Source organism: Hemitrygon akajei, chromosome 12 (assembly GCF_048418815.1).
Source record: "Hemitrygon akajei chromosome 12, sHemAka1.3, whole genome shotgun sequence".
Taxonomy (NCBI): Eukaryota; Metazoa; Chordata; class Chondrichthyes; order Myliobatiformes; family Dasyatidae; genus Hemitrygon; species Hemitrygon akajei.
In genome coordinates this window covers 96,470,063-96,484,409 of record NC_133135.1, presented here as the reverse complement: position 1 = coordinate 96,484,409, position 14,347 = coordinate 96,470,063, and the positions used below count along the sequence as shown (strand labels likewise).

The 14,347-nt window shown below is 40.6% G+C and overlaps 1 protein-coding gene across 4 annotated transcripts in view; it reads right to left on the bottom strand.

Moving 5' to 3' along the window:
- cep350 (centrosomal protein 350) overlaps positions 1-14,347 on the bottom strand; it is a 277,088-nt gene that overhangs the window by 115,006 nt on the left and 147,735 nt on the right. For all 4 annotated transcript variants that reach the window (XM_073063710.1, XM_073063706.1, XM_073063707.1 and 1 more), the window contains exons 13-15: positions 13,756-13,906; positions 8,295-8,452; positions 7,554-7,743 (exon numbers count right to left, since the gene is read on the bottom strand). In XM_073063710.1, the coding sequence (XP_072919811.1) occupies positions 7,554-7,743; positions 8,295-8,452; positions 13,756-13,906 (499 nt within the window). The remainder of the gene's footprint in view (positions 1-7,553; positions 7,744-8,294; positions 8,453-13,755; positions 13,907-14,347) is intronic.

Here is a 14,347-nt window from a genome sequence, read left to right as displayed (position 1 = left end):
TAACTAATCAAGATCCCCTCGTAATGTACAGTTGCAAGAAAAAGTTTATGAACCATTTGCAATTACCTGATTTTCTGCATTAATTCTGCATAACAAAAATGTGATCGGATCTTCATCTAAGTCACAATAATAGACAAACACAATCCACTTAAACTATTAAGACACAAACAATTGTACTTCTCGTCTTTATTGAACACATTGTTTAATCATTCAGTCTGCGCTGGAAAAAAAGTATGAGAACTCTTGTATTTAACAACTGGTAGAACCTCCTTTAGCAGCAATAACCTCCATCAAATATTTTCTGAGCTGCTAATGAGACTTGCACAATGACAAAGGGGAATCTTACACCATTCCTACATACAAAACTGTTTCAGTTCATCAATATTTCTGGGGTACCGTGCATGTACAGCCCACTTCAGGTCACGTCCCAGCATCCTAATTGGGTTAAGGTCTGGACTCCGACTTGGCCATTCCAAATGGATGCATCATCCATTTCTGGCTCCCCTCTTACCTCTTCTCTTCTTCTCATCTGCCTGTCACCTTCCCTCAGTGCCCCTCCTTCCTTCCCCTTTTCCCCATGGTCCACCATCCCTTCCTTTCAGATTGTTTCTTTGCCCCCTACCTTTTCCAACTGTCACCTCCCAATTTCTCACTTCATGCCCTACTCCCTCCACCCACCTGGCTTCACAATTACCTTCTAGCTGTACTCATTCCCCCACCTGCCACCATCTTATTCTGGCTTCTTCCCTCTTCCTTTCCAGTCCCGATGAAGGGAATTGGTACAAAACTTTGACTATTTATTCACTTCCATAGATGCTGCTTGCTGAGTTCCTCCAGCAGTTTGTATGCATTACTCAAGAGATTTGGTCTGCCAAATTTTAATGCCGGAAACAGATAAACAAGGATAGCAAATTGATTAAAAGACAAGAGGGGTGGAGCAAAGTTATGATGGAGCGAAGTTATGATGGCGCTAAACTGCAACTCCTTTGCTTACATCTTCAGAAACAGCTCTATTATTATCTTTGATGTTTTTTTCCTTATCAAGGTTCTTTAGAAGACTCTGACCTGGAGTTACACTCTGACTTCAGTTCTTTGCGGGAATAGGATCCACTCTCAGGGCCTCATGACCGGCCACTTTTTGATATCCCAAGGACGCGGCCTGGAGACGTGCTGATTCTAGGCCCCTGAATGAAGCATCATGGAAAAACATGGAACATATGGAGCAGTGGGATGTGTGCCCCAAGAGCCGTACCTTTCTGGGGGTGACACTCTGGGCGCAGAGTGCCCAGAACTTTTTTTAACTTTTTGAGTTAGTGATTTAGATGCATATCATATTATTACTGAGTTAAGTATTGTATGTAATGAGTTTTTTTTTGCTACAACAAGTGTATGGGACATTGGAAAAAAATGTTGAATTTCCCCATGGGGATGAATAAAGTATCTATCTATCTATCTATCTAGAACTCAGAAAAGGCGATGCAACAGACTTGTAACATCATAAATCAGCGAGTTGTTTGTTATGTCTCCCCTCTTGCTGTGAAACGGGGACACCTCTTTTACCCTTATTAGGGAAGAAAGAGAGCCTGTGGTATGTCGAATTACAGAGTGAACGAATAACCTTTGGGGTATTGCAAGTCTTTATTGATGCTTGTTGCAAGCTTGAGTACTTGGTGGAGGGTGCTGATGCTTTTTTGCTGGTGGGGATGGGGGGGGTGTTGCCTTGCTGCAGTTTGTACATGGGAGGGTGGCTCTGGGGTTCTAACATTTAACTGTCATTCATTCTTTGGGGCACTCCTCTGTTTTCATTAATGTTTGCAAAGAAAAAGAATTTCAGGATGTATATTGTATACATTTCTCTGATATTAAATGTACCTATTGAAATAAAGGGGAAACAAATGAGTCATTTTACGCTTGGCATATTGTCATTAAGATACAAAAACAAACAGTTTCGGGTCCTCAGTTATTCACGATTTACACTCAGTTGTCACTTTTTAAGTACAACTCGACACCTGCTCATAAATGAAAATACTTAACTAGCCAATCATGTGGCAGCAACTCAATGCATAAAAACATGCAGACATGGTCAAGAGGTTCAGTTGTTGTTCAAACCGAATATCAGAATGGGGAAGAAATGTGATCCGTTTCTTTTGAAGAAGGGCTGGTTATTGACTACAGGAGGAAACCAGAGGTCCATGAGCTAGTCCTCATCAGGGGATTAGAGGTGGAGAAGGCCAGCAAATTTAAATTCCTCAACGTTAACATTTCACAGGATCTATCCTAGGTCCAGCACACAAATGTTATTACAAAGAAAGCACAGCGATCTCTCTTTCTTAGAAGTTTGCAAAGATTTGTCATGTCATCTAAAACTTTGACAAACTTCTAAAGGTGTGCGGTGAAGAGTACATTGACCGGTTGCATTATGGCCTGGTATGGAAACACCAAGAGCCTTGAATGGAAACGCTGACAAAAAGTAATGGATATAGCCCTGTCCATCATGAGCAAAGCCCTCCCTATCATTGAGCACACCTGCACTGAGTGCTGTCACAGAAAAAATTTATACATCAACAAGGGCACTGTTAGAACATCATGGCTGAAGGGTCTGTGCTGTGCTGTAATGTTTTATGTTTAAGTCTTAAGTAGAAACAAACACCAGAAATATTCAGGTAATGCAGCACATGTAAAGAGTTAGTTTCAGGTTCATTACTTTTCTTCAGAATTAGCACCATGCGATAATTAGGTGAAAAGAAATTAATCCATCAGATAAATGTTAGAATGAACAGGGGGTTTCATCTACTGGTGCATAAGGTACAAAAAGTAAATGAGCAGACATATTGAAATCTCAAAGGGATTTGGAGGATATTAAGTCTACAATGCCTTGGTAGGACCTTATTTGGAATACTACATGCACTTTTTGATTTTATACCCACAGAATAAATCCATTTTGGAATAAGTGCAGAATAAATTTAATAGGTTGACTCCAGGAGTAAATAGTTTGTCAGCCAAGGAGAAATTAAACAAAAGAATATTATAAGTCGTGATCTCAATGATACACAAAATTCTGAAATGGACTGAGAGTGCAGATGACTCGAATATCTTCAACTTGGAAAATAAATATAGTTATATATTGAGATGCAGAACCCGAATAGCTGGGGTTGCTGAAACTGTAAAGCATTATGCTAACAACTATGCTACCGTGCCACCCCAAAATGGCACAAAGAACTAGGGGCCACATGGTTTTACGATGAGTTTGTGATTTCAAGCTAAGAAATCTCCACTCAGACTCCGCAGATCTCATGAATTATCTGCTTCATTGGGCTCCTAATGGAACTTAGTTGTGTTCAATTGTTTTCAGAAACTCAAGAGAATAAGGAACATTAACCATAAAGAGAATTATTTAATGCTGCCACAGATTAATAGGGAGTACTCCTTTTATTTCTTCTGTTTTTAAACCATGAGATTGTGGTGACCCACTTTCTGCGCAGGCGAACCGGCTCACAAATAGCCAGCGCACGGGGGGAGACTTTGGTAATGCACCTCTGATGTCATTTCCGCCCGGAGAGGGCGGGCGCTAGGGATTTAAATGCCAGCGCCGCGAAGTTTGAATAAACTAGTCTCGAAACGTGTCGTTATTTCAGCGCTATGTGTAGCACATCGCTACAAGATCAGCATATCATTCCTTGCTGATTGACATGCAACCCCAAAACAGATAAGCTACCAACATGTGGTAAGGAGACTACACCAATCCCCGTACCCCATCATAATATACATTCCAACATAGGCAGGTTAGATTCCCAATTATCAAATGAAAATAAATGCAACAATATGATGCAAGGATTAAACTCAGTGCCCTTTCTCCCCTTCCCAAATGGAAATCCAAACTGAAAGGGAAGGTGTGGAGATTTATTGTGAGGATAGGACATACAAAGACTCCTTACAGGAGAACGCCAACATTCTCAATGCACCACCAAGAGTTCCAAGTATTCAAAGAAAGAAACTTGCTTCAGTAAAAATCTTAAAGTCTCATTAGAAATTTGGGGGTTCAATTTTAATCTATAATAACATTTCAGCATAATAATGGAGCACTGTATTGTCAAAAGTGCTATCTTTCAGATGAGATATAAAACTGAAGTAACATCTAATTGTAAAAATGATGGATTACCTGTTGTCTTGACAAATCTCTTTCCTTTGACCAAGGTAATCAAGCCAGATTATTTGGGCATTCTCATATTGGAAACATAGAAAACCTACAGCACAATACAGGCCCTTCGGCAAACAATGCTGTGTCGAACATGTCCTTACCTTAGAAATTACCTAGGGTTACCCATAGCCCTCTATTTTTCTGAGCTCCATGTACCTATTCAGGAGTCTCTTAAAAGATCCTATTGTATCCGCCTCCACCACCGTCGCCAGCAGCTCATTCCATGCACTCACCTCTCTGCGCAAAAAGCTTACCCCTTACATCTCCTCTGTACCTGTTTCCAAGCACCTTAAAACTGTACTCTCTCGTGCTAGGCATTTCAGCGCTGGGAAAAAGCCTCTGATTATCCACATGATCAATGCCTCTTATCATCTTATACACCTCTATCAGGTCACCTCTCATCCTCCATTGCTCCAAGAAAAAAAGGCTAAGTTCACTTAACCTATTCTCAAAAGACATGCTCCCCAATCCAAGAAACATCCTTGTAAATCTCCTCTGCACCCTTTCTATGGTTTCCACATCCTTCCTGTAGTGAGGCGACCAGAACTGAGTACAGTACCCCAAGTGGGGTCTGACCAGGGTCCTAAATAGCTGCAAAATTACCTCTTGGCTCTTAAATTCAATCCCATGATTGATGAAGGCCAATGCACCAAATGCTTTCTTAACCACAAAGTCAATCTGCACAGTAGCTTTGAGTGTCGTATGGACTCTCACCACAAGATCCCTCTGATCCTCCACATTGCCAAGAGTCTTACCATTAATACTATATTCTGCCATCATATTTGACCTACCAAAATGAACCATCTCACACTTATCTGGGTTGAACTCAATTTGCCACTTCTCAGCCCAGTTTTGCATCCTATCAATGTCCCGCTGTAACCTCTGACAGCTCTCCACACTATCCATAACACCTCCAACCTTTGTGTTATCAGCAAATTTATCAGCAAATGACCTCATTCGGGTCATTTATAAAAATCAGAAAGAGTATGGGTCCCAGAACAGATCCTGAGGCACACCACTGGTCAACGACCTCTATGCAGAATATGACACTTCTACAACCACTCTTTCCCTTCTGTGGGCAAGCCAGTTCTGGATCCACAAAGCAATGTCCCCTTGGATCCCATGCCTCCTTACTTTCTCAATAAGCCTTGTGTGGGGTACCTTGTCAGATGCCTTACTGAAATCTATATACTCTACATCTACTGCTCTACCTTCATCAATATGTTTAGTCACATCCTCAAGAAATTCAATCTGGGTCATAAGGCACGACTTGTCTTTCATAAAGCCATGCTGACTATTCCTAATCATATTAAGCTTCTCCAAATGTTCATATTGCTATTTGTTAAAGCAGGTTGTGCACAAAATGGCTAAATAGCATCCAACAAATGCACTCATTTTAATGAATGAAGCACTGCAGGTCATTCTGAAAGTTAGATTTTACTAGTTGTGAGATTATAGCAGAACAGTCAGTAACACTTATATCACATCTACACACCTAGAGTCATTAATTCATGAAATCACTCTGTTATTCATACCCAAACACTTAATTACTCCACCCTAATAGAACCATAGAACATTACAGCACAGAAACAGGCCTTTTGGCCCTTCTTGGCTGTGCCGAACCATTTTTCTGCCTAGTCCCACTGACCTGCACCTGGACCATATCCCTCCATACACCTCTTATTCATGTACCTGTCCAAGTTTTTCTTAAATGTTAAAAGTGAGCCCACATTTACCACTTCATCTGGCAGCTCATTCCACACTCCCACCTTTCTCTGGGTGAAGAAATCCCCCCTAATGTTCCCTTTAAACTTTTCCCCCTTCACCCTTAACCCATGTCCTCTGGTTTTTTTTCTCCCCTAGCCTCAGTGGAAAAAACCTGCTTGCATTCACTCTATCTATACCCATCATAATTTGATATACCTCCATCAAGTCTCCCCTCATTCTTCTACGCTCCAGGAAATAAAGTCCTAATCTATTCAACCTTTCTCGGTAACTCAGATTCTCAAGTCCCGGCAACATCCTTGTAAACCCTCTCTGCACTCTTTCAACCTTATTAATATCCTTCCTGTAATTCGGTGACCAAAAACTGCTCACAATACTCCAAATTCAGCCTCACCAATGCCTTATACAACCTCATCATAACATTCCAACTCATACTCCATACTTTGATTTATAAAGGCCAATGTACCAAAAGATCTCTTTATTACCCTATCTATCTGTGATGCCACTTTTAGGGAATTTTGTATCTGTATTCCCAGATCCCTCTGCTCTGCTGCACTCCTCAGTGCCCTACCATTTACCTTGTATGTTCTACCTTGATTTTTCCTTCCAAAGTGCAATACCTCTCACTTGTCTGTATTAAATTCCATCTGCCATTTTTCAGCCCATTTTTCCAGCTGGTCCAGATTCCTCTGCAAGCTTTGAAAACCTTCCTCACTGTCCACTACACTTCCAATCTTTGTATCATCAGCAAATTTGCTGATCCAATTTACCACATTATCATCCAGATCATTGATATAGATGACAAATAACAATTGACCCAGCACTGATCCCTGTGGCACACCACTGATCACAGGCCACTCAGAGAAGCAATCCTCCACTACCACTCTCTGACTTCTCCCATTGAGTCAATGTCAAATCCAATTTACTACCTTACCGTGTATACCTAGCGACTGAATCTTAACTAACCTCCCATGTTGGACCTTGTCAAAGGCCATACTGAAGTCCATGTACACAACATCCACTTTCCTTGTAACCTCCTCGAAAAACTCTAATAGATTTGTTAAACAGATCTACCACACACAAAGCCATGCTGACTCTCCCTAGTAAGTCCCTGTCTATCTAAATACTTGTAATCCTATCTCTTAGTACTCCTTCCAATAATTTACCTACTACCGACGTCAAACTTACTGGCCTATAATTTCCAGGATTACTTTTAGAGCCTTTCTTAAACAACAAAACAACATGTGCTATCCTCCAATCCTCTGACACCTCACCCGTAGATACCAACATTTTAAACATATCTGCCAGGGTTCCTGCAATTTCAAAACTAGTCTCCTTCAAGGTCCTAGGGAATACCCTGTCAGGTCTTGGGGATTTATCTACTCTGATTTTCCTCAAGATAGCAAGCACCTCCTCTTCAATCTGTATAGGTTCCATGACCTCACTACTTGCTTGCCTTATTTCCATTGGCTCCATGCCAGTTTCCTTAGTAAATACAGGTACAAAAAAACCATTTAAGATCATCCCCATTTCTTTTGGTTCCTTATATCCATAATTACATACATCCATTCCATACATAATAAATAGAAGTTTGCTGCAGTCAACTAATCCTGTACAATTTTGTCCATACCTGGCAGGAGATACAATGAGGGTTTCTTCTGTAGTGCCATTAGAATCTTGCACTTGCTCAGGAGCACCAATTACACTTTGCCCCAGGTCCAGTAACTTTCCTTCAGTAGAGGCTTGATCTAAGCTACTTGCAGATAGCCATGTACTGTCATCCACAGGAGAACGTCGCACATTTCCCTTAACATCTGCACCTGTCAAAATTGAAAGATGAACGTGTTAGCACGACAGTGAACATCTTCTAAATCTTCTTAAACTAACCAAAGTTTGTTCAATATCCATACAGATCATTCCCTCCTCTTCTCCCTGGAAGAGTATGCGGTAATAAGAATCAGAATCTAATTTATTATCACTAACATACATCTTGAAACTTGTTGTTTTTGTGGCAGCAGTACAGTGCAAGGCATGAGTAATGAAATAATGCACATAGACCATTCAGAAATCTGATGGCAGAGGGGAAGAAACTGTTCTTAAAATGTTAAGTGTGGGTCTTTGGGCTTCTGGATCTCCTCCTTGATGGTAGTAACATGAAGAGGACATGTCCCAGATGGTGAGGCTCTTTAATTGATGCTGCTTTCTTGTGATGCTGGCTCTCAAAGATGTTCTTGATGGTGAGAAGGATCATGTCCATGATGGAACTGGTTAAGTCTACAACACACAGAAGCCTCTTGCAGTCCTCAGCACTGGAGGCTCCATCCCAGCCTGTAGTGCTAAGGGATGGAACAATAAAATCAATATCACTTACTATCTATTTTGATTTTCTTTCTTGAAGAACTGGATGATCGGGAGGAGGGTGTAGAATGGTGCACTGAAGATCGAGGGGACAGTTCTCCAGGCCTCCTTTCTTGAGATTTTTTGCTGGGAAGCTCCTCACAGATACTGGAAGAACTGCTGGCACAACTACTAAAGAAACCCAAAACAAAGACTAATCAGAGCTCTATTTTCAAACAGACCTTCTGGAAAAATAAATTATAGGAACTAAGGCCTCAACAGCAAAAGCTACAGAATATAACAGGTACAGGTACACACATTCTAAATCACTGATAGGGCAATATAAACACTGTAAAATGTTTCAAAAATAAATTTTGCATTTTTTTTTTAAAAAAAGGAGGGAAAAGACTTGAGTGCCACTGTAGCATAGCTGTTAGCTCGACACTATTATAGCTTAAGGTGTTCTGGAGTTCGGTGCTCAATTCTGGTGCCCTTTTGCAAGGAATCTCTGTACATCCACCCTGTGTATTGCGTGAGTTCCCCCTGGGTGCTCCAGTTTCCTCCCACAGCCCAAACACGTACTGGGTAGGTTGAGTGATCATTGTCTAGTGATTAGGTTAGGGTTCATCCAGTTTGGCAGGGATTGCTGGGGTAGTGTTACTGGAAGGGCCAGAAGGGCCTACTCCGCACTGTACCACTAAATAAATAATGAAAAAGCAGCCTGAAAAAGACTGAGCATAAGGCACTGTAGTGCTAGTAGCCACAATGTCAGAGATCACACTGGACAATATTAACATGCCAACACATGAATTCCAATCTGTCAGAATGATTAGACTTTAAATAAACAAAGCAGTAATCAGTTAGAATCAAATAAAGGTAATCAATGTTTATACCTCCTGCCCCAAACTGACATAAATGGAATGCAGGATCAGCATACATGCTAAACATCAAATGTATGAAGGTTTCCTGATGGATAGTCAAATTAAAATTACCACTGTATTGGTCTTCTACTCTTTCAGTGTTCAGAGATAACAGACTGCAGCTTGCAGTATGGTTATAGAACTGGAAAGCTCAAAGGAAACCAAAATATTTCACTTGTCTGTTTCAATTCTATGGAAGGTAACAGGACAGGGGAAATAAAGTGCTGTTGGCATGCAAATCTTTTTGCTAAGATGAGCAAGTCAACATGATTTTTAAAACAATCACTAAGATTCAATGGACCATGAACAGTAGAAGATTAACAGGCTGTTGTCAGACTCACAATATTTCAAAAGAGAAAATCCACAGAACGCAGGAAAATACAAATGGCAAAATTCACCTGGGAGAAAGGAGCAATAGTGCATTTTGGGAGGTGTGCCAACACCAACGAATAAACAGGAAACCACAAAGGTTACCAGGACACCTACAGATTGTTGAAGCAGCAGCTGCATAAATTGGTTAAAAACGTAAAAGTAATATTTTTCTTTATCAATTGAAATATGGAATACAAGAGCAGTGAAATTACACCAGAATACTGTGCAACCCTTACTAGTCTACAGCTGCATTACTACACATAGTTCAGCAACCATAATACAGGAAAGATGTTGGTCACAAGTGTAATTTAGTAGCGCAGGCTCTTTGGGCCACAAGAACCTCTTATTGTGCTGTGTCTAAATAAAATAAAGTTACTGTTTGTACTGGAAAGTGTACACCAAAAGATTCTGAAAATACTGCTAGGACTAGAAATTTTTAGTTAAGACTGGATCAACTTTGATTGCTTTTTTTGGAACAGGAGGCTCAGGGGAGATATAATTGCAGTACTAGAATTATGAGAGGCCTACAATAAACAGAAATGAAATATTTCATTTAACAAAGGGATTATAAATAGAGGATTAAACAAATTGGAGAAAAAATCATTCAAAATATGGAATTCTCTGGAACTCACTGCATGAGGGGATGATAGAGACACAACCCCTCATTATATTTTAATATGCACTTGAGATGTGTACTTGCAGGGTTACAGTGAAAAGTAAAAGGTCAGGAGCCTTCTTCCATCTAGCCAAACACAATGGCTGAACACCCACTTATGATTCTAAAGTTTCAAGATTATTTAATTTCACTTCCAATATACAAGTGTATATTATTCCCAATCTGATATAGCACAGAAAATACAATAAAGAATGCAATAATAAAAAAATAAACACAATACACAAGATAGTGTATATACACAAGAAAATCTGCAGATGCTGGAGATCCAAAGCAACACATTCAAAATGCTGGAAGAACTCAGTAGGTTAGGCAGCATCTAATGAAAAGGGGACTTCTTCCCTTTCTTTCCAGTCCTGAAGGTCCACAGATATTGGGATTAAATACACATCATGGTTATAAATGGATTCATTTTTCTTTCAGAACTATGTGATGACAGAGGAGGAACTGGTAGACTATTATGACCAAAAATAGCTTTTTTTTTCATCTTTAGAGCAAATTTGTTCTTTCAGTACTAGATTTCAGACTGTTTGAGAGTCAAAGGACAACACATGGTATTGGTGGACTGGACTAGGTGATATTTGAGAGGGAAAAAATAAAATCTAACGTGTCGGTATTTCAGTGGAATAAAGGAAATTACATTGGCATGAGAGGGGAACTGGCTGAAGTTGATAGGAAAAGGACATATGCAGGAAGGACAGCAGAGCAGCAATGGCTGGAGTTTCTGTGAAAAATAAGGGAAGTGCAAAACAGGTATAATCTAAATAAAAATTAATTTTCAAAGGAAAGGACACTAGTGAGAGAGTTAGATAAAGCTCTTATAGATAGCGAGGTCAAGGGATATGGGGAGAGGGCAGGAACGGGTTACTGATTGTGTATGATCAGCCATGATCACAGTGAATGGCGGTGCTGGCTAGAAGGGCCGAATGGCCTACTCCTGCACCTACTGTCTATTGTCATAGTGGCTGACAAGTGAAGTCAGAGCCAAGGTAAAAGCAAATTGATGGATTACAAGGAAGCCAGAGATGGTGGGAAGACAGAGGATTGGGGAGCTTTTAAAAACTTGCAGAAGGAAACTAAGAAGGCCATTCGTAAAGAAAAGATGAATTATGAGAGGAAGCTGACAACTAATATCAAAGAAGATACTAAAAGCTTTCAGTATATAATGGGTAAAAGAGTTGAGGATAGATATAGGACCAATACAAAATTACATGGGAGATATTGTAATGAGGGATGCAGAGATGGCAGAGGAACTGAATGCGTAGTTTGCATCAGTCTTCACAGTGGAAGATGTCTGCAGTATACCGGACATTCAAGAGCGTCAGGGAAATGAGGTTTGTGCAGTGAAAATTACGACTGAGAAGGTGCTCAGGAAGCTTAATGGTCTGAGGGTAGATAAATCTCCTGGCCCTGAAAGGAATGCACCCTCAGGTTCTGAAGGAAGTAGCTGGAGAGATTGCGGAGGTGTTAACGATGATCTTTCAAGGGATGAAATTACGGCATACCTGGAGGTACATGACAAGATAGGCCAAAGCCAGCATGGTTTCCTGAAAAGAAGATCCTGCCTGACAAACCTACTGCAATTCTTTGAGAAAATTACAAGCAGTGTAGATAAAGGAATTGCAGTAGACGTGGTGTACTTGGATTTTCAGAAGGCCTCTGTCAAGGTGCCGCACATGAGGCTGCTTAGCAAGATAAGAGCCCATGGAATTACAGGGAAGTTACTAGCATTGGTGGATCATTGGCTGGTCGGTAGAAAATGGAAATAAAGGGATCCTATTCTAGCTGTCTGCCGGTTACCAGTGGAATTCCACAGGGGTTGGTGTTGGGACAGTTACTTTTTACAATGTATGTCAATGATTTAGACTACGGTATTAAGGGATTTGTGGCTAAATTTGCCAATGATACAAAGATAGATGGAGGAGCGGGTAGTGTTGAGGAAACAGAGAGCCTGGAGAGAGACTTAGAGAAACGAAGGGTTTAGGGGAATGGGCAAAGAAGTGGCAAATGAAATACAATGTTGGAAAGTGTATGCTGATACACTTTGGTGGAAGAAATAAAACAGCAGACTATTATTTAGATGGGTAGAGAATTCAAAATGCAGAGATGCAAAAGGACTTGGGAGTCCTTGTGCAGGATACCCTAAAGGTTAACCTGCAGGTTGAGTCGGTTATGAAGAAAGCAAATGCAATGTTGGCATTCATTTCTAGAGGTATAGAATTTAAGAGCAGAGATGTGATGTTGAGGCTCTATAAGACACTTGTAAAACCACACTTGGAGTAGTGTGTGCAGTTTAGGACTCCTTATTTTAGAAAGGATATACTGACATTGGAGACGATTTGGAAAAGATTCACGAGAATGAATCCGGGAATGAAAGGGTTACCATATGAGGATCGTCTGGCAGCTCTTGAGCTGTATTCCCTAGAATTCAGGAGAATGGGGGTATCTCATAGAAACATTCCATATGTTAAAAGGCCTGAACAGATTAGATATAGCAAAGTTATTTCCCATGATAAGGGATTCTAGGACAAGTGGGCAGGACTTCAAGATTGAAGAACACCCTTTTAGAACTGAGATGTGGAGAAATTACTTTAGTCAGAGAGTGGTAAATCTGTGGAATTTGTTGCCATGTGCGGTTGTGGAGGCCAAGTCATTGGGCATATTTAAGGCAGAGACAGATAGGTTCTTGATTAGCTAGGGCATCAAAGGGTATGGGGTGAAAGCAGGGGAGTGGGGATGACTGGGTGAAGTGGATCAGCCCATGATTGAATGGCGGAGCAGACCCAATGGGGCGAATGGCCTACTTCTGCTCCTAAATCTTATGGTCTTATATCAGAATAAACGTGGAAATCATATTTGAAGGTTGTCAGGGTGAGGGCATTGGAGAAAACTTTCAGATCTATTTCTCCAGTCTACAGCTGGATACATATAAAAACAACTGACCACTGCCTACCCATCTGAATGACAGCAGAGACATTAGAAAAGAAATGCAGTCAACTGGAGCAAATATCATCAACAATGCAAGGTAGGAAAAGTTTATATGCAGTGTTACAATGGATAATCTTTAAAAGTAAATGAAGGCAGTGAAATATATTGAGACAGCAGGTTCATGAAATAAGGAAGGTGCATCTTGGAACAAAGAATTCCTGGAAGATCGCCACTCATTTGGCATCTGCTTGGGAAAGTGGTCACAAGTATTGCCACCAGTCCTTTTTTTCCCTTCTAAGGGTGGAAGTGGCACAGCTAGAGTTCCAAATAATGTCTGATTCTCTGTCAATGTGATGATTTCCTCCAGATGATCTGAGGCTTGCTTCTTCATTGCTCAGGTATCCCAAAGTCTTACAGGCTATCTGATCACTGTAAATTGCCTTGAGTGTTTAAGTGACAGAATCTGGGAGAAGTTTATTACATGGAAGCAATTTACTATTGGAAAATACTTTGGAAAGTAAAATATACTTGTCTGCTTTTAGTGGATAAAGCATTTCGATTTTATCTTAAGAGTAATGCTCATGGAAGGCCCTGATCATTACCTTTGGTATGAGGGGAACTTTCTGCTTACAACTGTGCTGCTGTGAGAGGAAAGGAAATCATCTTCATATACATCAGCAACTTCAGGGCTTGCTGCATATATTAGAGGTTGCAGAGTTGGGGATCCTCTATCAGACTGCTCCTCTAAACTTCCTGCAACAAAACACAGATGGTCAGGAAGTTCACATGCAGCCTTTTGATGAAAATCTCACAATTACTTCACTCAACTATTTTTTGTCACCATGACAAGATAGTAGTAGACAAGCTAAAATTGAACAGATTCTTTGCTCCCACTTCCTCATTCATCCACTGATATAACATCATGTTATATTTCAACAGCATGTCTCCCATCAGAACTTGATGCAGAAGAATGTGGGCAATAGTTATATCCCATTATAAACCCCAGATCTAACCTCCCCCTCCCATGCCAATCTGCTTAACAGTGCATAAGACACTCTTCCCACAATCCTCCTGTCAACTTCCAGCAACTCTACGCTTCATCCACACTGTAGATGCCTTTGCTGATTTCCAAAACAATTAACAAAAGTGCCAGATGAGGTGGAAATACAGGATGCTATTCAACTGTGACTCCCA